The 24270-nt window shown below is 47.3% G+C and overlaps 1 protein-coding gene across 5 annotated transcripts in view; it reads right to left on the reverse strand.

The window, feature by feature from the left end:
• LOC137528439 (uncharacterized) overlaps window positions 1–24270 on the reverse strand; it is a 49375-nt gene that overhangs the window by 10791 nt on the left and 14314 nt on the right. For 3 of the 5 annotated variants that reach the window (XM_068249727.1, XM_068249724.1, XM_068249728.1), the window contains one exon: window positions 16132–16299. In XM_068249727.1, coding sequence (XP_068105828.1) covers window positions 16132–16299 — 168 coding nt within the window. The remainder of the gene's footprint in view (window positions 1–16131; window positions 16300–24270) is intronic. The other 2 variants (XM_068249726.1, XM_068249725.1) reach the window with 2 other exon arrangements.

Here is a 24270-nt window from a genome sequence, read left to right on the forward strand (position 1 = left end):
TCCCTGCACTGTGTGCTGATTTACCTCCAGTGTGTACAGTGTAAGGTGTTACTCTGTGCCTTTACTGATTGTAAACCAGCTATATTGTATGCTGCTCCCTGCTACTTTCAGTATGTACAGTATTAGCTGTAAAGCCTGGTACACACATACAATTTTGATTAGCCAATGTTAGCTCTGTTCATAAAATTCATTGTCTGTTGGCCCACTTACTGCACGGGGGTGGTAAAATTGGGGGTCAGTGATTGACCAATCAAAATTGTATGTGCGTATACATCTTTGATCTATGCCTATACTGATTGTAAATTATCTAAATAAAGGACGGGGGCTCCATCCAATATTTCGATGGGCAGGCCCGTTATCTGTAGCTTACACCGCTGCTAAGTTCATGTACATTTGTCCCCACCCATGACCCCACCCACTCACCTCATGGCCACGCCCATTTTTTGCCGCGGCGCGCGCATATACCTCCCCACCTGGTGCCCACAGGTGCCCCCGATCTCCAAGGACCCTAGAAACGCCCCTGTCTGGCACACAGCGTTGGGTCAAGGGTCCATCTGACCAGGTGGTCTGCAAAGCACGGTCAGGCCTGCCCGAAGACTAAGTCAGTCCCCACACACAGCATCTCTGCACGCCATGTGACTGCCTGCCCCAAGACTAAGTCGCTCCCCACACAGCATCTCTGCCTGCAGGCCGCTTGACTGCCTTCTCCGCCACCACATACAGGGTCCAGGACTCCAAGCGGTTTCCTGAATTTTTATAATAATGTTTCTGGTGCGTGTACATGCCTGCCTAATTTTTCTGGCTGCACTGCAGCTGCAACAACAAAACAAAAGGCATGTACATGTGTCAATTCCCCTTCGTGATCGTTACCTCGCCGTGGTGAAGGGGCTTGCGTATCACAATGAAGCAAAGACCGCCGGCTATACGAGTGTCTCGGGGGGGGGGGGGCACACCCAAGATAATAAGGTCATAGCTTCATTGTGGACAGACCAAATTCGATCAGCTGGACAGTCACTGTTGTGCTGTCATTGAGCTACCTCAGCCCGGCGACCATATGGGCTTGAAAACCGCTATCGCCTGCACTCTGGCCATGGTGCACACCAGTCCAGCACGGCCGTCACTACACAAACAGCTGTTTGTGGTGTGTTACACAGTGAGTTTGGTCTGTCAGTGTGAAACAGTGCACTAAATACACTACCTGATTGATTTATACACATGCAAGATGTTTTAAAGCACTTTAGGCCTCCAATTTAACATGCAATGTGATTTCTGCACTTAAAACGCTGCTGTGCGTCAAATCCGGATTTTTCCCGGGGACTTTTGGCGTGTATCCCACTCTGAAAAGGCAATGAGTGCGGCGCTCTACACCTGTCAGTATAAAGTGTCAATGCAAATCTACTAACTAGAACACAAGTCCCAATTTGCACAAATGTCCATATATCACTGCTCTGTGACAATAGCTGAATTTTTCAAAGTTCTCTTTTCCGCTTCAACAATGACATGCAGTTAGCACATTGATAGGTATCATTCTCACCAAATCCATGGGCTGATTAGTTATAGTCAGCAAACTCGCGTTATAAGGTGGATATGGCCCCACGTAGTGATGCTCAAATACCCCTTTTTAAAATTCGAGTTTGGTCGAATTCGAATAGTAAATTATTCGAGGTCAGTCGAATATTCGAGTCGAATAATTTTTACTATTCGATTCGACCTCGGACTTCGAGCTCACTATTCGAGTCGGTATTCGAGCTCACTATTCGAGCTGACTATTCGAATTGGCCTTAAATAGCTTCCAACACTTGTTTTGAGGGTGAATGATGCAAGAAACATCTTTTTTTCCAAGTAACAACAGCAAGTGATTATGTGGGGATGTTCCTTTAAAAAAAAATGTGGAAAGAGAAGTTGTGTCCTAAATTTTGTTCAGTAGTGTTACTGTATATACTTGTTCTTCTTCTTCTTTATCTTTCTTCTTCTTCTAGATCTTCTTCTTCTATATCTTCTTCTTCTTCTTCTTCTTCTTCTTCTTCTTCTTCTTCTTCTTCTTCTTCATCATCATCTTCTTCTTCTTCTTCTTCTTCATCATCTTCTTCTTCATCTTCTTCATCTTCTTCTTCATCTTCATCTTCATCTTCTTCTTCATCTTCATCTTCTTCATCTTCTTCTTCTTCATCTTCTTCTTCTTCTTCTTCTTCTTCATCTTCTTCTTCTTCTTCATCTTCTTCTTCTTCATCTTCTTCATCTTCTTCTTCTTCATCTTCTTCTTCTTCATCTTCTTCTTCTTCATCTTCTTCATCTTCTTCTTCTTCATCTTCTTCATCTTCTTCTTCTTCTTCTTCATCTTCTTCTTCTTCATCTTCTTCTTCTTCATCTTCTTCATCTTCTTCTTCTTTTTCATCTTCTTTTTCATCTTCTTCTTCATCTTCTTCTTCATCTTCTTCTTCATCTTCTTCTTCTTCATCTTCTTCATCTTCTTCTTCTTTATCTTCTTCTTCTTTTTCATCTTCTTCTTCATCATCTTCACGTATTTCTCTTTTCAATTTTTTTTTAAAGAAATGCAGCTATTTTTGAGCGTAACAAATAGCTGGTGGGCGCACGCATGTTGGAAGCGCCATTGTATGTGCTCCCTGGCAGTGGAAACACAAAGACAGCAGGAGGTAAATTCAGCAGCAGGAGGAGGAGGATGAGTGTGTGGCAGCAGGCAGTCAATGAGGCAGGCAGCTCGCCGTGACATAATAGCCCTGGTACCTAGCGGTGATACCAGGGCTGTAAATAAACACAACAGGAGGTCCCAGACAGCGGTCGTGCAGCCCACATTGTGTCCAATACACAACTGGGACAACACAGTTTTCAACCCGGGCACCTCAGAAAAATTAAACCTTTTTTTTTTTTTAATGGTTTTTTGGTTTTTGGTTTTACAACCAATATAGCTATTGTTTGACGTAATAGCTGGTGGCAGAGTGGCAGCAGAAGAAGGTAATTCTGTGTACCCTGGCAGTGGGAAACACAGACAGACAGCAGCAGCAGGAGGAGGAATGGAGGAGTAGGCGAGCAGCTATTGTTTGACGTAATAGCTGGTGGCAGAGTGGCAGCAGAAGGTAAATCATCTGTGTACCCTGGCAGTGGGAAACACAGACAGACAGCAGCAGCAGCAGCAGGAGGAGGTGTGGAGGAGCAGTGTGAGTGTGGCAGCAGGTAGGCAGCGTGACATAATAGCCCTGGTACCTAGCGGTGATACCAGGGCTGTAAATAAACACAACAGGAGGTCCCAGACAGCGGTCGTGCAGCCCACATTGTGTCCAATACACAACTGGGACAACACAGTTTTCAACCCGGGCACCTCCGAAAAATTAAACCTTTTATTTTTTTTAATGGTTTGTTTGGTTTTGGTTTTGCAACCAAAATAGCTATTGTTTGACGTAATAGCTGGTGGCAGAGTGGCAGCAGAAGAAGGTAATTCTGTGTACCCTGGCAGTGGGAAACACAGACAGACAGCAGAAGGGCAGTACACAGCAGCCCACTGTAGGTGTAAAATGTGTGGCTGCAGGCGACGTAATAGTCAAAGTGAACCAGGCTGGCTTAGTGAGCAGGAGCCAGGAGGTGGTAAAGGGTGGTAAGGCACATTAACGATGGTTCCGGCAGCCAGTTCATGTCCCCCTCTCGCCGACAACAGGGGCCAGGAACTCGCCTTCCACCCACGCCTGGTTCATCTTGAGAAACGTCAGTCTGTCCACAGACTTGTGAGACAGACGTGAGCGTTTCTCGGTGACCACGCCACCAGCTGCACTGAAGCAGCGCTCGGACAGCACGCTGGAAGGGGGGCAGGACAGCACTTCCAGGGCGTACTGCGCCAGCTCGCTCCAGATCTCCATGCGCTTGACCCAATACTCCATGGGATCAACAGGGGCATCGCTGTCAAGCCCGCTGTACGACCCCATGTAGTCAGCCACCATGCGGGTCAGGCGCTGGCTGTGACCGGAGGAGGATGCTGCTGCATGCATCTCCTCTCTAGTCACTGCTGCCGGAGCCTCTACAGTCCTGTAGAGCTCGTGGCTGAGAGACAGCAGGTCTGTGGGGTGCTTGCTGCTGCTGGATGCAGGCACCTGCTGCTGCCTCTGTGCTGGCTGCTGGACAGTGGGGGTGGAAGGCTGGGGGAAGGCTTCCTCCAAGCGCTCAACAAGGGCCTGCTGCAAGCTCCTTATTTGTTGCGCTGGGTCTCATCCTGCAGGCGGCAGGAACTGGCTCAACTTCCCCTTGAGGCGTGGGTCCAACATCATGCTGATCCAGATCTCCTCCCTCTGCTTCATCTGGATCACCCTGGGGTCCCTGCGCAGGCACCTCAGCATGTGCGCTGCCATTGGGAAGAGGCGGGCCACGTCTGCTGGCACATCGACGTCAGTGCTGTCCTCATCCTCCTCCTCTGCCGCCTCATCCTCTCTCCACCCCCGCACCAACTCAGCTGCGCTGTGCTGATCCCCCTCATCAGCAGCCAGGTCAGGGACCTCCACCAAGTCCTCCTCCTCCTCCCCCTCAGAGGTGGACTGCGCAGCTGGTTGCCGCTCCTGCTGGTCCAAGGCTGCCGCTCCCTGTTCCAGCAAAGCATCGAGGGCCCTGTTCAGCAGAGAAACCAGGGGCACCCACTCGCAGACCATAGCATGGTCCCTGCTCACCATGTTTGTGGCCTGCAGGAAGGGAGCCAGCACAAAGCACACCTGCTGCATGTGCCTCCAGTCATCATCGGGGACGATGGACGGGATGTTGCTGGTCTTGTCCCTTCTCTGAGCTGCGGAAACAGTGGCCAGGGCAAGGTACTGGTTGACAGCGTGCCTCTGTTCAACCAGACGCTCCAACATCGCCAGGGTGGAGTTCCAGCGAGTCGGAACGTCAAGGATCAGCCGATGGCGTGGCAGATCCAGCTCCTTTTGCACGTCTTCCAGGCTCGCACAGGCTGCAGCCGAGCGCCGGAAGTGACGCACAACATTCCTTGCCGTTTCCAGCAGTTCGCCCATCCCCTGGTAGGTGCGCAGGAACTTCTGCACCACCAGGTTCAGCACGTGGGCAAGACAGGGGATGTGGGTCAGGTTTCCCCTGTCTATTGCGGCAACCAGATTGGCCCCATTGTCGGCCACCACCTCTCCGACTCTGAGGCCTCTGGGGGTCAGCCAAATCCTCTCCTGCTCCTGGAGTTTGGCCAACACATGGGTTGCCGTCAGCTTGGTCTTCCCAAGGCTGACCAAGTGCAGCAGCGCTTGGCAGTGGCGGGCCTTCACGCTGCTGCTGAGGCGGGGGGTTTGGCCAGGTGTGCCGGAGGATGGCAGAGGATCGGAGGAACCTGCTGCAGTTCCCCTGACCCTGTGAGGTGGCACCACCCACTGTGTTGCTGCTGCTGCTGTGCCCGCTGCTGCTCTCCCATCCTCACCCCCTTCCACCAAGCTGACCCAGTGGACAGTGAAGGACAGGTAGCGGCCTGTCCCGAAGCGGCTGCTGCAGGAGTCCATGGTGACGTGGACCCTTTCACCAACCGCGTGCTCCAGCCCTCGCTCCACATTGGCCATCACAAAGCGGTGCAGTGCAGGAATGGCCTTGCGGGCAAAGAAGTGTCTGCTGGGGAGCTGCCAGTCTGGGGCTGCGCAAGCAAGCAGCGCACGAATGTCGCTCCCCTCCTGCACGAGCGTGTACGGCAGGAGTTGGGAGCACATGGCCCGTGCCAGCAAGCCGTTCAGCTGCCGCACGCGACGGCTGCTGGGAGGCAGAGCCCTAACCACCCCCTGGAAGGACTCGCTCAAAAGGCTCTGGCGTGGCCTTTTGCTGGCACGGGAATCAGCAGACACAGCGGAGGAGGCCACTGAGGACTGGCTGCCAGAACAGGCCTCAGTGTCGGCGGCAGGAGTTGCAGAGGGGGGAGGAGCAGTGCGTTTCCGCACTCCTGCTGGTGCTGCTGGAGGAGCAGGAGGGCGGGTGGCTGCTGTTGCTGCTGCTGCTGCTGAAGGCTGTGCAGTGATGGGTGTGGTGCCACTGCCAGCACCAGATGCCTTCAGCCTCTGGAACTCCTCATGCTGGTGGAAATGTTTAGCCGCAAGGTGGTTGATGAGCGAGCTGGTGCAGAACTTTAAGGGGTCTGCACCTCTGCTCAACTTCCGCTGACAGTGGTTGCAAGTGGCGTACTTGCTGTACACAGTGGGCATGGTGAAATATCGCCAGATTGGTGACTTAAACATCCCCCTACGGCATGGAAGCGCTGCTGCCTGTCTCCCTGTGGTGGTTGGGGGGGGGGGCTTGGGGGGCTTGGGTGCGGCTGGTGGTGGTACTGGCAGATGCTGCTGCTGCTGCTGCTGAGCCTGAGACACCAGCAGGCTGTGGGACCTGCCTACTGCTGCTGCCAATGCTTGCAATGATGCGCCTCCTTGCAAGGCCCACAAGAGCATCCTCCTCCTCCTCCTCAGAGCTGCTGAGGACGACATCCCCTGGAGGTGGTGGCACCCAGTCTCTGTCTGTCACCGGGTCATCATCATCCTCCCCCTCCTGAAACATGTCCTGCTGGGATGAGGACCCCCCAAACTCCTCTCCTGATGCATGGATGGGCTGCTTGACTGTCGCCACAGTCTTGCTGTCCAATCCCTCATCCCCCAAAGTGCCCATCAGCATCTCCTCCTCAAGAACGCCAACAACAGCAGACAATTTACTCATGATGCCTGGGGTCAAAAGACTGCTGAATGACAGGTCGGCGAGTGACGGTGAACTGGCCTCCTCCCCAGACCCTGCTGGGCGGCTGCTGCGAACAGGGGTGGTGGTGGTGGTGGTGGTGAGGGTGGAGGCCTCGGATGCAGAGCTGATGGCGGGCTGCTCATCCTCCGTCATGAGTTGCACCACAGTGTCTGCATCCTTTTCCTCAATGGGACGTTTCCGACCCGGCTGGAGGAAAATGGGAGCAGGTGCTACACGCTGCTGCTGCTGTGTCTCTGCAGCGTGAGTTGCAGATGCTCCTGCTGGGCGGCGCCCAAGGCGTCCACGGCCAGTGGCTATGGGAGGAATGTTAGCCACTGACGCTGCTGCTGCTGCTGCGGAACTGTGCATTGTGGCGCGCCCGCGGCCGCGGCTTGCCACAATGCTGCTCCCTCTCCTCCTGATTCCCTTGTTGCCCTTCCCCTTGCCCAAACCGCGCTGGCTGCCACTTCCAGACATCTTCAATGTTTTGGGCGTATAGAGAAAAGTTTTTTAAAAGGGCGGCTGAAAAGTGGGGTACTTTAATGGAGTGGGTTGGTTGGTGAGGTGACTGAGTGAGTGTCCCCTAGTACAGTAAGTAAGTAGTAACAGTCAGGAAGTACAACTAGCAGTTACAATAATCAGTAGTAATCACAAGTAAATTTAGTGTGTGTACACTCAGACAGTGAGTGCACGCACGCAGGAGCTAGTAGCCTATGGACAGTGACTGAGTGTCCTAGACTCCTAGTACAGTAAGAGTAAGTAGTAACAGTAAGTAGAACTAACTAATTACGATAATCAATCAGCGATCAGAAGGAAATAGAGTGTGTGTTGTGTGTGTACACTCAGACAGTGAGTGCACGCACGCAGGAGCTAGTAGCCTATGAACACAGTGACTGAGTGTCCTAGACTCCTAGTACAGTAAGAGTAAGTAGTAACAGTAAGTAGAACTAACTAATTACAATAATCAATCAGCGATCAGAAGGAAATGGAGTGTGGGTGTGTGTACACTCAGACAGTGAGTGCACGCACGCAGGAGCTAGTAGCCTATGAACACAGTGACTGAGTGTCCTAGACTCCTAGTACAGTAAGAGTAAGTAGTAACAGTAAGTAGAACTAACTAATTACAATAATCAATCAGCGATCAGAAGGAAATGGAGTGTGGGTGTGTGTACACTCAGACAGTGAGTGCACGCACGCAGGAGCTAGTAGCCTATGAACACAGTGACTGAGTGTCCTAGACTCCTAGTACAGTAAGAGTAAGTAGTAACAGTAAGTAGAACTAACTAATTACAATAATCAATCAGCGATCAGAAGGAAATGGAGTGTGGGTGTGTGTACACTCAGACAGTGAGTGACCGCACGCAGGAGCTAGTAGCCTATGGACAGTGACTGAGTGTCCTAGACTCCTAGTACAGTAAGAGTAACTAGTAACAGTAAGTAGAACTAACTAATTACAATAATCAATCAGCGATCAGAAGGAAATGGAGTGTGGGTGTGTGTACACTCAGACAGTGAGTGCACGCACGCAGGAGCTAGTAGCCTATGAACACAGTGACTGAGTGTCCTAGACTCCTAGTACAGTAAGAGTAAGTAGTAACAGTAAGTAGAACTAACTAATTACAATAATCAATCAGCGATCAGAAGGAAATGGAGTGTGGGTGTGTGTACACTCAGACAGTGAGTGCACGCACGCAGGAGCTAGTAGCCTATGAACACAGTGACTGAGTGTCCTAGACTCCTAGTACAGTAAGAGTAAGTAGTAACAGTAAGTAGAACTAACTAATTACAATAATCAATCAGCGATCAGAAGGAAATGGAGTGTGGGTGTGTGTACACTCAGACAGTGAGTGACCGCACGCAGGAGCTAGTAGCCTATGGACAGTGACTGAGTGTCCTAGACTCCTAGTACAGTAAGAGTAACTAGTAACAGTAAGTAGAACTAACTAATTACAATAATCAATCAGCGATCAGAAGGAAATGGAGTGTGGGTGTGTGTACACTCAGACAGTGAGTGCACGCACGCAGGAGCTAGTAGCCTATGAACACAGTGACTGAGTGTCCTAGACTCCTAGTACAGTAAGAGTAAGTAGTAACAGTAAGAAGAACTAACTAATTACAATAATCAATCAGCGATCAGAAGGAAATGGAGTGTGGGTGTGTGTACACTCAGACAGTGAGTGCACGCACGCAGGAGCTAGTAGCCTATGAACACAGTGACTGAGTGTCCTAGACTCCTAGTACAGTAAGAGTAAGTAGTAACAGTAAGTAGAACTAACTAATTACAATAATCAATCAGCGATCAGAAGGGTGTGTGTACACTCAGACAGTGAGTGCACGCACGCAGGAGCTAGTAGCCTATGAACACAGTGACTGAGTGTCCTAGACTCCTAGTACAGTAAGAGTAAGTAGTAACAGTAAGTAGAACTAACTAATTACAATAATCAATCAGCGATCAGAAGGAAATGGAGTGTGGGTGTGTGTACACTCAGACAGTGAGTGCACGCACGCAGGAGCTAGTAGCCTATGAACACAGTGACTGAGTGTCCTAGACTCCTAGTACAGTAAGAGTAAGTAGTAACAGTAAGTAGAACTAACTAATTACAATAATCAATCAGCGATCAGAAGGAAATGGAGTGTGGGTGTGTGTACACTCAGACAGTGAGTGACCGCACGCAGGAGCTAGTAGCCTATGGACAGTGACTGAGTGTCCTAGACTCCTAGTACAGTAAGAGTAACTAGTAACAGTAAGTAGAACTAACTAATTACAATAATCAATCAGCGATCAGAAGGAAATGGAGTGTGGGTGTGTGTACACTCAGACAGTGAGTGCACGCACGCAGGAGCTAGTAGCCTATGAACACAGTGACTGAGTGTCCTAGACTCCTAGTACAGTAAGAGTAAGTAGTAACAGTAAGAAGAACTAACTAATTACAATAATCAATCAGCGATCAGAAGGAAATGGAGTGTGGGTGTGTGTACACTCAGACAGTGAGTGCACGCACGCAGGAGCTAGTAGCCTATCAACACAGTGACTGAGTGTCCTAGACTCCTAGTACAGTAAGAGTAAGTAGTAACAGTAAGTAGAACTAACTAATTACAATAATCAATCAGCGATCAGAAGGAAATGGAGTGTGGGTGTGTGTACACTCAGACAGTGAGTGACCGCACGCAGGAGCTAGTAGCCTATGGACAGTGACTGAGTGTCCTAGACTCCTAGTACAGTAAGAGTAACTAGTAACAGTAAGTAGAACTAACTAATTACAATAATCAATCAGCGATCAGAAGGAAATGGAGTGTGGGTGTGTGTACACTCAGACAGTGAGTGCACGCACGCAGGAGCTAGTAGCCTATGAACACAGTGACTGAGTGTCCTAGACTCCTAGTACAGTAAGAGTAAGTAGTAACAGTAAGTAGAACTAACTAATTACAATAATCAATCAGCGATCAGAAGGAAATGGAGTGTGGGTGTGTGTACACTCAGACAGTGAGTGCACGCACGCAGGAGCTAGTAGCCTATGAACACAGTGACTGAGTGTCCTAGACTCCTAGTACAGTAAGAGTAAGTAGTAACAGTAAGTAGAACTAACTAATTACAATAATCAATCAGCGATCAGAAGGAAATAGAGTGTGGGTGGTGTGTGTACACTCAGACAGTGAGTGACCGCACGCAGGAGCTAGTAGCCTATGAACACAGTGACTGAGTGTCCTAGACTCCTAGTACAGTAAGAGTAAGTAGTAACAGTAAGTAGAACTAACTAATTACGATAATCAATCAGCGATCAGAAGGAAATGGAGTGTGGGTGTGTGTACACTCAGACAGTGAGTGCACGCACGCAGGAGCTAGTAGCCTATGGACAGTGACCGAGTGTCCTAGACTCCTAGTACAGTAAGAGTAAGTAGTAACAGTAAGTACAACTAACTAATTACGATAATCAATCAGCGATCAGAAGGAAATAGAGTGTGTGTTGTGTGTGTACACTCAGACAGTGAGTGCAGTGCGCACACGCAGGAGCTAGTAGCCTATATGAACAGTGACAGTGAGTGTCCCTACGGGTACAGTAAGAGTAAGTAGTAAGTAAGTACAACTAAATAACAATAATCTATCAGTAATCAGAAGGAAATAGAGTGTGTGTACACACAGACAGTGAGTGAGTGCACACACGCAGGAGCTAGCTAGTAGCCTATAAACAGTGACAGTCAGTGAGTGTCCTACTCCTAGTACAGTATAACTACAATACTATTAGTAAAGGACAGCAGAAATACTGGTATAGATGAGAGAAATAAACAGAGGACAGCTGCCCACAGAGGCAAGGCCCCCCTGAGGCCTAAACCTGTAAGCTTGCAGCAGCTGCCTGTCTCTAATGTAACACACAAGCTACTAACTAAAATACAATGTCTATCTAACTAACAACAATATAGGTGTATATGGCAGGTGTAGGTGAGCAAAAACGCTAGGTAAATGATCACAATAGAGCACTTGCTAAGCCAAAGCACAAAGGAGCAACTCTCTCTCTGTACAAGTCTCAGGCAAGCATGGAGAAACGGAACATGGCGGCCGCTATTTATAGGGTAGGGGCTGGCCAGGGTCCCCCTCTGTGATTGGCTGCCGTCAGAGGGCCTGGGAGCCCTCTGATTGGCTCTAAGGACATCAATCTGGGCTATGACGCTATTCGAGCTCGGTACCGAGCTCGAATAGCGCCGGGTTGCTCGAATAGCTCGAATAGTGAATGGGCTATTCGAGTGTACTCGGATAGCCCATTCGAATAGCTCCAGCTATTCGGAGCTCGAATACCGAGCTCGAATAGCTGGAAAAGAGCTCGAATATTCGAGCTACTCGAATATTCGAGCTCTGCTGAGCACCACTGGCCCCACGTGCCCGATCTCTTCCTCCTAGTTGCACTCAGATGAAACAAACAATAGATAGCATAATACTGTTGGGGCCATACATTACAAGTCCTCCACCAAAAGTAACAGCACTAGCCCGTGCTATGAGTATAGAAACACCGCCACTCTGTGCATCCGCAAACAGTAGAACTCACAGCTTACCAGAGGTAGTGGCTGACCATGACAGTTCAGCTAAAACATTTAATCAGACCTCTTAATTCTTAATCCGCAGCCTTCTCCCTTAACCTATTTTGGTTCCTGGACGTAGTTTCTACGTCCAGGAACCATGCGCGCTACCGCGCGCTCCTGCGGCCGATCGCGCGCGTGCACGCGCACTCCTGGCCGCGGATTTGGTAGCCAGGGAATCAATGTATCGGGCTACGGAGCCCGATCATTGATTCCTCTCCCCCGCTGAAAAAGCGACAGCTTCTCTCAGAAGCTGCGCCTTTTCTGGCCGTTCCCTTCCCGATGCGTCACTGAAAGCGTATGTTACGCTTAGAGTGACGTCATGTAAACAAACTCATAGCCGCCTTCTTGTGGCCAAAAAGTAATACTACACCTGTAAAAAAAAATAATTTAAAATTAACACACATTTACATTATAAATCTATTGTTTACCTCCCACCCTCCCAAAACTACCCAAATAAAATGTTTACAATAAAAAAAAAAAACCATTACAATAAAAAAAAAAAAAAAACATGTAAATATTTACCTAAGGGTCTAAACTTTTTAAATATCAATGTAAAGATGAAATATTTCTATATTTTTTTTATTTTAAACTTGTAAATAGTGATAGATGCAAAACGGAAAAAATGCACCTTTATTTCCAAATAAAATATTGTCGCCATACATTGTGATAGGGACATAATTTTAACAGTGTTATAATCGGGACATATGGGCAAATACAATACGTGAGTTTTAATTATGGAGGCATGTATTATTTTAAAACTATAATGGCTGAAAACTGAGAAATAATGAATTTTTTCAGTTTTTTCTTATTCTTCCTGTTAAAATGCATTTACAGTAAAGTGGCTCTTAGCAAAATGTACCCCCCAAAGAAAGCCTAATTGGTGGCGGAAAAAACAAGATATAGATCAGTGCATTGTGATAAGTAGTGATAAAGTTATAGGCTAATGAATGGGAGGTGAACATTTCTCACGTGAAAACGACGGAACCTGAATGGGTTAATGAAGCTCAAAGGAGAGGTGACATAGCGTAACTCCGTTTATTTAAAACATTAAAACAGTGGTTAAACACTCACATTTAGTATTAAGAACATGCGCATATAGATAAAAAAGCTCCAGGACGTCCTCACCACCGCCGCTCACATGTCTCCGCTCTCGCCACGAGGCCACGCCCTACCGGTTTCGTCATATGACTCATCAGGGGCCATGTCCACCTTATAACGCGAGTTTGCTGACTATAACTAATCAGCCCATGGATTTGGTGAGAATGATACCTACCAATGTGCTAACTGCATGTCATTGTTGAAGCGGAAAAGAGAACTTTGGAAAATTCAGCTATTGTCACAGAGCAGTGATATATGGACATTTGTGCAAATTGGGACTTGTGTTCTAGTTAGTAGATTTGCATTGACACTTTATACTGACAGGTGTAGAGCGCCGCACTCATTGCCTTTTCATTTGTATTTAGGGTGGTCATACCCACCCAGTTGTACGGCGATCCACGTGTCAGTGGCTAGGTTCTTATCTGTTTATTCAGCTTGTGGGAGGAGGGCATATACCACATTTATCTTTGATTCTGTGTATCCCACTCTGCCATGCAAAAACTCAGGTTTTAGACCCCTTGAAACATCTTTTCCATCACTTTCGTGGCCAGCATAAATGTTTGTAGCTTTCAAAGTTCGCCTTCCCATTGAAGTCTTTTGCGGTTCGCGCAAACCGAACTTTTGCGGAAGTTCGCGTTCGAGCTTCGTGAACCGAAAATCTGAGGTTCGAGCCATCTCTAGCTATAGCCAACTTACACCAGCAGTAGCAGCTGAGCCTGGCTCTGAGTGTACAGAAAATTGCAATAGCTGTAATTTTGCTGTATACAATTGCCACGTTTGCGGCAGAACTAATAATTGGATCACAACCTGAAATCCATCAGCTTAGTAAAATAAGTTGAGTGTATAGACTGTTGTTAATAATAAAAAAAAAATTTCAAACAATAGGCAACCAGAGAATTCCTGATCCCTAAAGGTGGCCAAAAACCTGCAATTTTAATTTACAGATCAGGGGCCAACAAGCACCTACCACCAGCCTAATATCTGTATAGCAATGCCTATAGAAATAGGGCCCCCTGCGATACCTTTTTGAGGTCCTACATTCAACCCCCCTCCCCTCCTGGTGCCTAACGGTGAGGAGGGACCCAGACTTCTTAGGGTGGAAAAATCAGTAATGTACTATATTTCCATGTTGGTCAGTAGCCAATTTGGGGTTTTGTATATTTTTGTGTTACAAGTTAACTGATACTTTATAAACTGAAAGCACTGCAACAGCTTGGCACTCTGAGAAGTTCAAGGTAGTCACATAAACAAGGTCACGGCAATAAAATTAAGTAGCGGATAAATTCCAACGATTCTGAGCCCTTTAGCGTTGCCTTGGAGGAACATACTTTTCTTGAGTTCCATATTGCAGTGACAGAGGACAGAGATCACTCCCGTCACACACCCTGGAATAACTGTGCCCCTGCACTCCCTTCCTGCTGATATTGACATAACCTATGGCTGCCTTCCCTGGGAGAACCCCTCTATGCTGATGTTTGACTGACATGAGGAAGAGATCTCTGAAAGGCAATTAAATATTTACATTAAACACATGTCATGTAACACAATGGGGAATGTTAATAAAACATGGACAGGCCAATAACTGACCTAACAAAATAGTCAAAAGCACACAACTGTGTATTATAGTAACAAACGCATAAAAAGTCCACTAACCTCAAGGGGAAAAAAAGATTTGCAAAGCTTCATAATTTAACCCTGTGTGAGTTTTACAAATGTCTATGGTCTGTAGCAGAGTCATTTTATACTAATTTAAAGGTACATATGCATATTTCTGATTGATTTGTGTGGAAATCTAGTGTACAGGTTGTCTTCTGATGACACCTAGCCCCCCTCTCTAGTGATCTATTGAGTCGGATCACTTTATCCCACCCTCCTGTTACATGGTAGACATCATTCAGTCACTAGTAGCATGTCAGCAATCCCTCAGTTTCCTGTAACATGGGCACTTACCCAGTTTACTGCAGCATGCTAGTAGTTAGCCCCAATCTTCAGAATCCTATAACCTCATGCGTATCTATCATACTTCAGAGTGAACCTGAAGGAAAAAATGTCCCAAATTGGTAGAGGAATAAACCAGAGCCTTCAGCGCTGAGATCCCCGGACCTTTGTTACAAGGGATTGTCAAAGAATGCTCACGGCTGTAGTCCTGTCCATGACCAATCATGGCTACACTGCGCAGGTACAGGACACCTTGCATCTGCATAGTAGCACAGAGCCAAACAAGCTTGGCATTTTCCACCAATCTCCATGCTACTGCACAGGCATGAGTCTTTCTGCATGGACAGGGGCATGGCCACGCTTATTCACTGACAGGAGAATGGCCACGAATTTACAGAGGGTCCCGCTGTCCAGTGGTGGCCAGGAGGAGGGAGTGCCTCTGGAAGTTCCAGAGCCTGCCTTTTACCAATGTAAGTACTTTTTATTTTTTCAATTTTTTTTAAGATAGCAAAAATACATGTAGTTTGGGTGATCCATAAGGCTAGATCCACACTGAACTGAAAATCAGAATGTTTTCCACAACGGAGACCGATGGCTAAATAAACATAAACGGATTCAGTGTCATCTATGGGATCTGTTCAACCAGGTCCATTTTCAAGGTGTGTCGCTGTCTTCGTAGTGGAAGCAAAATGGGCGCGATATTTCACTTGCGGCCGCTACTGTGTTAATTTACATAACTATGTAAAATAACACAGTAGCAGCAGCAAGTGAAGTATAGTGGTTGCGATACTTCACAGGAGCAGGACCGCACGCAGTTAATGTTACGTGCAATGCTAAGGAAGCAATGCCCGTAACTAAGGAAGCGAGCGCTGCTATTTAAGGTGCTGCTATGTAGGCGAGTGCTGCTATGTAACTGTGTGCACTACAGCACATTAAGCTTTAGCAGTGCAGCTTGATGAATCAAGCCCAATGTTCCATCTTGCATGACTTTTCCAAACACTGCACAGAAAACAGACAAGACAATTGTAGCATACAATAGGCACCAATGAATACCAAAATTATATTAGACTGACACAGCAGACCATACACATTGCAAATGCAGCAGAATGTGAACCTAGCTTTATAGGTACAAGTTGTTGAAATTAGTTGGGCATTATTGTGAGTTGTAGCAAATGGTTGGATGCAGATCTCCACAAGCACACTCCTCCAGCCTCCCTGAGACAATATTGTACGATAATGCAGCCATCATGTACATCATGTGAAAGCCATGAATGAGTTTGTATTAATTAAATGATAATTTTAGAGGTTAGCCAAGCTTACCTGTGGATAATTGCTGAACATCATGAAGATAATGTGGCCTGAATTCTGTAGCTTTAGTATTTCCTATAGTCAGATCAATCTTACACCGAAAGCTGGGACGGATCTTGGACGAAACTCCTTCCTGAGTCTTGGGTCTCTCCTGAAGACTGCATGTAGCACCTTCTACTGCTAAAACACATGTTTACAAATTGTGAAAGTCAAATATGCTCCCCTCCTCATCTGTATCTTTATACAACGTTTTATTTTCTAAGATTAAAGCCTAACTCCAAGTATCCCTCTAAATATCCATCTGAAAGCTTAGCAAGCACAATGCCCAAATTGTATAATCTTTTTTGTATCACCCTCGGCAACTAAAAATTCTGGTTTAACCACTTAATCCTATCTGGACGAGCCACTCTGGTCTATCTGGACACATATACACTTCCAGTGCTTCCTCAGCGAGTGCGCACGCATGCGCATGCTCCCACCACTCGTTACCAATGGCCTTTACGCGGCAACGATTGGGGAAGGGAAACTAATGTTCCCTGATCTATTTGCAGTGCCTGGCATGAATGTACATGACCCTGATCAGGGTCCATGTCCATTCATAATAGTTAAATTAAAGTGACGTCAGTAAAAAGAAACACAAAAAAAAGAACACTATCCTGGTAACCCAGGAATATGTTTTTAGTGCCATCTAGTGGCAAAAAGTTAAAAATACACTCAGGCTACATTTTAATTAAAAATTAATAAAGTTGTTTCCCTTTTATCCTATGAAACTGCCACTGGGAGATTTGGGGGCAGGGTAAAGCCATGGAAAGGTTTTCCCTGCTCCTTCACAAGTCCTGGTGGCGTCAATTACTATTCCCTCTCCAGGCCGCCATGGATGGTGGGGGAGAGACTTAATTCAGCTTCCATCTATTGTTGGCGGCCGAATTACAGGGTTTTTAGAGTACTTTGTGCTCTGTCTATTGACAGCACCCAAATCACTCACTGAGTGCTACTTTAGCTGTAATTCCTATTACCATATGCCCTATGGTGGTGCTGGCTGCGCCGAAATCTCCTGCGCTGTTTTTACAGTGCTTGCTACCCCCAGTAACCAAAGACAATTAAAAAAATATAAACCGTTTTATGAAATAAATACATAAATAGTTGCCTTAGGGACTCAACTTTATTTTAATATGTATGTCATGAAGGTATATTACTCATATGTTAGCAAATAAAGGCTTGTGTTTATTGACCAGATTAAAAATACAAAAACACAAGACAGAAAAAAAGACACCTTTATTTCCAAATAATATATTATCGCCATACATTGTACTAGGGACATAATTTAAATGTTGTGATAGCCGAGACTAATGGGCAAATAATATGTGTGGGTTTTATTTGCTTATTTTAAAACTATAGAGGAATTGGAAAAATTGTGTATTTTTTTTCCTTATATTTCCCTATAAAATGCATATAAAATAAAGTAATTGCTGAAAACAAGTATCACCTTCAAAAAAATTAATTTGTGGCAAAAAAAACAAAAAAAAACAGATATAAATCATTTACGTAGGATTATTAGTAGTATTAAAGTTATTGGCAAATTAATGGGAGGAGTGCTTACAGGGGAAATGTCTTCCGTCCTTGAGGTGAAAACGCCCGTAGACTGAAGTGGTAAAAAATGTGGTCAAATAACCTAGTCAAGTAACACAGCTGAAAGTAGGGAACTAAACTTCTGTGTACATGGATACTGCTTGGCAAAATTATGCTGGTCAAAAGGGATTAGCATCAACTGAGCCCTGTGAGAAGATTGCAGTTTACAGCTCTATAAATCTGTTCTCAGGAAATTGATGTTAAGAGTCACTAAGTTCTTTAAAGATAGTTTGACTTTTACAACAGCTACCATAGAGTTTACACACAGAGAGAAATTAAGTTTTGTCGCAGAGGCTCCTTGCATACTATTTAGTATCCATTGCGGAATGATTATTCTTCAATTGCACTGCAACGCTACACAAAAGTTGCATTGCACCTTGAGGGTGTGGTGGGTCCATACAGTGGGGCATACAGTACCATGCAAGTATGCCTCACTGCCAATGTAAATGCACATGTCATTTGGTTAACACACTTCATGCAAGGCGTTACTATTACGGACCCCACCGCACTACTAGCCCCATAGGACTATAATTGCATTTGTATTTGTCCGATGCAACAACCATAGTATGCCCAAAAGTAGACCCTGGAGTTAGGCTTAAACATTTTGTTTAGGTAAGAAACTGTATGTCTCATTAAAATCATGTAATGTACCTGCACAGACATGTAGAGTAGAGATGGCCCGAAACGGTTCGCTGGCGAACGGTTCCAGGTGAACTCCCGGTGGTTCGTGTTCGCCATCCAAGGCGAACTTTTCCAGAAGTTCGGTTCGCCCCCATAGTGCACCATTAGGGTCAACTTTGACCCTCTACATCACAGTCAGAAGGCAAATTGTAGCCAATCAGGCTACACTCTCTCCTGGAGCCCCCCCTCCTTATATAAGGCAGGCTCCGCCGGCCATTACACTCACTCGTGTGCCTGCAATAGTGAGAGAAGGGACAGTTGCTGGCAGACTCTCATAGGGAAAGATTAGTTAGGCTGTTATAGGCTTGTTAGCTTGCTCCTGGCTGGTTCTTATTGCTAAAATAGTGAACCCACCTCAGAGTCATCACTGAATATACCTACCTGTTGTGTTTAGTGCACCCACCTACCTACGTGAGTGCACGCAGTGTGATATACCACTCCGTGCATACCTGTTAACTGCACCTGTGTGACTGCACATTGTATTAGTCAAGTCAGTGCATACCTTTCACTTCATCCCCCCGATATGGACAAAACGGACAAACCAGGTAGAGGAAGAAGTAGAGGCAGACCCAGAGGAAGGCCACCCGGCAGGTCTGTGCGAGGTCGTGTTGACAGGGGCGTATCTGGGTAATATGGCGCCTATGGCAAACAATGAAATTGCGCCCCCCCCCCCCACTCAGTCAGAGCCCCCTTCCCCTCTAAAAACGGCATCATTTCTCGTGTATTTGTGTTATGGTTGCTTGTGTGTTTTGGCTCAGGATATTGCTGAGGTTACTTTTTTGGAAATAGCTCTTGTTATTCACTCTCTTTCCTCTGTTCTAACACTAAGCAAAGTGCGCCCTACATGCATAGGTTAAGTAGCCATATTCCCCAGATAACAGCATTAATCTGATCTGAGGTCTGAATGACAGGGAGGCATGGAGGCAAGCAGGCTGGTGTAGGGCAGGGGTAGGCCCTCTAGATACGCCTCTGCGTGTTGATGTGATTTCATGCGGCCCTGGCCCAAAGTACAGTGCTCAGAAGATGGCACGTGCCATCAACTCCCAAGATTGTCAGGACGTGGTTGACTATTTAACACAGAAAACCTGATCTCCCGCAGCCACCAGTGCTACTACAAGCACCACATCCGCTGCATTTGACACTTCGCAGGAGTTATCTGGTGGTGAAATCACTGATTCCCAGCCACTACTGCAACAACAAGATGAAGGCGCTAAGCAAGTTGCGACACTATGGACTAAACGTGTGAGGAGGAGGAGGATGATGAAGTACCTGCTGTTGGTGCAGTTTTGGAGGTGTCTGAGGCAAGCGAAGCTGGGCAGGATGATTATGATGATGACGATGATACGGATCCCACGTATGTTCCCAATAGAGGAGATGAACAGAGGGGGAATCAGAGAGGAGTAGGAGGAGACGAGTTCCTGAAAGAAGCAGGGGGAGCTCGTCATCAGAAACAGCTGGTGGCAGTGTCCGAGGCCATGTATCGCCACCTATGGACAGCCAGCCAACATGCCCTTCAACATCAGCTGTTGAGGCCACCATAGTGTCATCACCCCAGCGGGGCTCAGCGGTTTGGAAATTTTTTAGTGTGTCTGCCTCAGATCGGAGCAATGCCATCTGTTCTCTCTGCCTCCAAAAATTGAACCGTGGAAAGGCCAACACTCACGTAGGGACAAGTGCCTTACGAAGGCACCTGGAGAAAAGGCACAAACTGCAATGGGAAGAGCACCTGAGCAAAAGCAGCACACAAAAGAAAATCCACCCTTCTTCTCCTCTTCGTCCTTCAGGTGCAGCATCTTCAGCCGGTTTCTCGCTTGCACCTTCACAGCCAACCTCCTCCACTCCGCCTTTGACCTTGAGCGGTTCCTGCTCCTCTGCCCACAGCAGCCAGGTGTACGTGAAGGAAATCTTTGAGCGGATGAAGCCAATTTCTGCCAGTCACCCCCTTGCCCGGCCTCTGACAGCTTGCGTGGCGGAACTGTTAGTTCGTCAGGCCGCTAGTACATTACTTACACAGCCCATTGGGTCAACCTGGTGACTGGTGGCAAGCAGGGAGTACGTGGCTGTGCAGTGGACCAACTTGTGACACCTCCATGGCTTGCAGGCAGGCCTCCTGCCACCTCCTCTCCGCTGTCGTCATACTCCTCCTCCTTGGCTGGGCTAGTGCCGCAATCTCCTCTCCAGCTACACAGCCCCAACTCCCCAGGGCCTATGATGCATGCCAGGTACGATGGTGTCACGCCATCTTAGACATGTCTTGCCTCAAAATGGAGAGTCTCAGTGGAGAAGCTCTCCTGGCTGCTCTTAACAAAGAGGTGGAGCAATGGCTGACACCGCACCAGCTGGAGATCGGCAATGTGGCGTGTGACAACGGCAGCAATCTACTTTCCGCTTTGAATTTGGGAAAGCTGACACATGTACCCTGCATGGCACATGTGCTGAATCTAGTCATTCAAAGATTTGTGTCAAAGTACCCAGGCTTAGAGGACGTCCTGAAGCAGGCCAGGAAGTTGTGTGGGCATTTCAGGCGGTCTTACATGGCCGTGGCATGCTTTGCGGACATTCAGCGGAGAAACAACTTGCCGGTGAGACGCTTGATATGTGATAGCCCGACTCGCTGGAATTCGACCCTGCTCATGTTCTCTCACCTGCTAGAACAGGAGAAAGCCGTCACCCAGTACCTGTACAATTACAGCAAAAGAGTAGACAGATAGGTAAACTTAAATAACCCCCGTGCTGAAATGAGAACAGGGGGAGCGAGCTGGATAAAATTAGTCTTCTATATGTAGAGGATGTGTTGGGTGATGGAAGTCGGTGCTGCTCTGTGTGATCCACTTGCAGTGGCAGAGATATGCCCTCAGCCACCACATCAGGTGAGATCTGTCTACGACCGGCTGGTCTCCCTTTTATCATCAGTTTCCTGAGTGCGCTCTTTTTGTGTTTTTTCCCCTACCCCATGCCCTTTATAGATTACAGTAAAAGGACACAATCTGGGGAGATGGGGATGTTGTGGCCCAACAACTGGACACTGATGCGAAATGCATGCAGGCTTATGCGGCCGTTTGAGGAGGTGACCAACCTGGTGAGTCGCATTGAAGGCACCATCAGCGACTTGATCCCGTACGCTTACTTTCTGGAGCGTGCCGTGCGTAGAGGGGTTGATCAAGCTGTGGAGGAGCGTGAAGAGGAACAGTTACGGCAGGAACAGTTGTGGGAGGAGGAGGAGGAAGAGTCGTGTGGGGAAGAGGAGTCAGACTCAGATGATGAGGAAGGTGTTTCTGTGGAGGAGGAGGAGGCAGCGGCAGAAGAACAACCGCAGCAGGCGTCGCAGGGGGCTTGTGCTACTCAACGTTCCCGTGGTATTGTTCGTGGCTGGGGGGAAGAGGAGGACTTTCCTGACGTCACTGAGGAAGAGCAAAGCAAGAGGAGATGGAGAGTACATCTGGATCCAACTTTGTGCAGATGGCATCTTTTATGCTGTCCAGCCTGTTGAGGGACCCCCGTATAAAAAACTCAAGGGGAATGAGCTGTACTGGGTGGCCACGCTACTAGACCCTCGGTATAGGCACAAAGTGGCGGACATATTACCAAGTCACCTGAAGGCAGAAAGGATGCAGCACATGCAGAACAAGCTGGCAAGTATGCTTTACAATGCGTATAAGGGTGATGTCACAGCACAACACAGTAAAGGTACCACTGCCAGTAATCCATCTCCCATGTCCATGCAGGCAAGGACACGACACTCCAGCGATCTCATGGTGATGTCGGACATGCGGACATTATTTAGTCCAACGCCTCGCCTTAGCCCTTCCGGATCCACCCTCCACCAACGCCTGGACTGGCAGGTAGCCGACTACCTGGCCTTAAGTGTGGATGTAGACTCTGTGAGCAGCGATGAACCCTTGGACTACTGGGTGCGCAGGCTTGACCAGTGGCCAGAGCTGTCACAATTTGCCATCCAACTTCTGTCTTGCCCTGCCTCAAGCGTCCTGTCAGAAAGGACCTTCAGTGCAGCTGGAGGCATTGTCACTGAGAAGAGAAGTCGCCCAAGTCACAAAAGTGTTCAGTACCTCACCTTTATCAAAATGAATGAGGCATGGATCCCGGAGGGCTACTGCCCGCCTGAAGACTAAGTCAGTCCCCACACACAGCATCTCTGCCTGCACGCCGCTTGCCTTTTCCACCACCACCAACAGGGTCCAAGACTCCAGGTGGATTCCTGAATTTTTAATGCTATACTAATTTTTCTGGTGCGTGTACATGCCTGCCTAATTTTTCTGGCTGCGCTGCAGCTGCAACAACAAAACAAAAGGCATGTACATGTGCCCACTCCCCTTCATGATCATTACCTTGCTGCGGTGAAGGGGCTTGCGTATCACAATGAAGCAATGACTGCCGGCTATATGAGTTTCGTATATAAGGTCTTTGCTTCATTGTGGTCAGACCAAATTTGATCAGCTGGACAGTCACTGTTGTTCTATCATTGAGCTTTATTTGAACTTTAATTGGGGGGATAAAAGAACAACAGAAGGGGCCCTGAGGACACTTAGGGACTTCAAAGACTACGGGGGGCTGGAAAAAGCCCCTGGTAATTAAAAGTCATCTTTTTACCCCTTTGGCTCAGTTGTCCTTTAAATTGTATTTTATTGCTAAGGTGTGAAAACGTCTAAGAGCAAGGTAAGATGAATAGGGGCTCTTGCCTGTTTGAGATATACCTCCTAGGGGTCCATTCACCAATGTATAGTATAATTTTACCAGTTTATACACATGTAACATAGCTCTTTTTCTATAATATCCATATTGTGTCCATAACCAGTGATGCTCGGATACCCCTTAAGCATGGATCCGAATGCGGCCGTTTTTATTGGTGCCGCATCCGGATCACCCGTGATTGCGACCCGTATTTTTGTTATGCATAACCGTCCCGTCCCGTCTTTTCTGCGGCTACGCACGGCTACCATACACGGCCGTGATCCGGATACTTTTATGCGTACCTGTATGCCCGCATGCGTAAAAATGTACGTGTGGAACGAGGGAAGATACTTTATGTGTACGTACATGTCCGCATGCGTAAAAATTTATGTGTCTAAACAGATAGTGTATGCGTCCTTATTTTCCCGTATGCGTAACAATGCGCTTGGATGTGATCCGGATACTGTATGCGCGCATATATACACGTATGCCTCCCCTCCTGTGATTGGTTGCTCTAGCCTGCGTCAGGGGCCTCTGATTGGCACAGTGACATCTTTTGAAAAAATCCGCAATCATGGCCGCATCACGGCCGCATCACAGCCGTGATTACGGGCCGTGACCCGTATTTTTTAACGCATGCCATGATCCGGATTTGACGCGATGCCGTGATCCATGCGGATCACGGCATGTGGATCACGGCCTTCGTGTTGCGTACAAATGGCCGTGAATCACGCGTACCCGTGATCACGACCATCCGTGATAGCAACACTGTCCATAACCCAAGTTGCGCTATTTGGAAATGTTAACTTGTGTAAATTCCCACTAGAAGTGAGCTTGAATTCTGTCTTTAGGTGATTCTTCTGCTTTACAGAACAAAGACTGAACAAGGTCTTTGTAAATGGCTAATCAGATTCAAAAACCAGAAAGCTGATTCATTAATCAAAACTGTCATGTATCAAGTCATTGACGACCTTAATCTCATTAGTCCTGTGCAAATCTCTGGTTCTGCCCACACGGATTCCACTCATGGCAGAGCAAAAATAACTGTTTAGTCAACTTTCACATCACATATCTGCTGCTCACTAAAAGCCTTCAGCCTGTGAAATTCCCGGGAAAAGAGAATTGAGGAGATAGCAGGAAATAGTAGCCAGT

Source organism: Hyperolius riggenbachi, chromosome 8 (genome assembly GCF_040937935.1).
Source record: "Hyperolius riggenbachi isolate aHypRig1 chromosome 8, aHypRig1.pri, whole genome shotgun sequence".
In the NCBI taxonomy this organism is placed as follows: Eukaryota; Metazoa; Chordata; class Amphibia; order Anura; family Hyperoliidae; genus Hyperolius; species Hyperolius riggenbachi.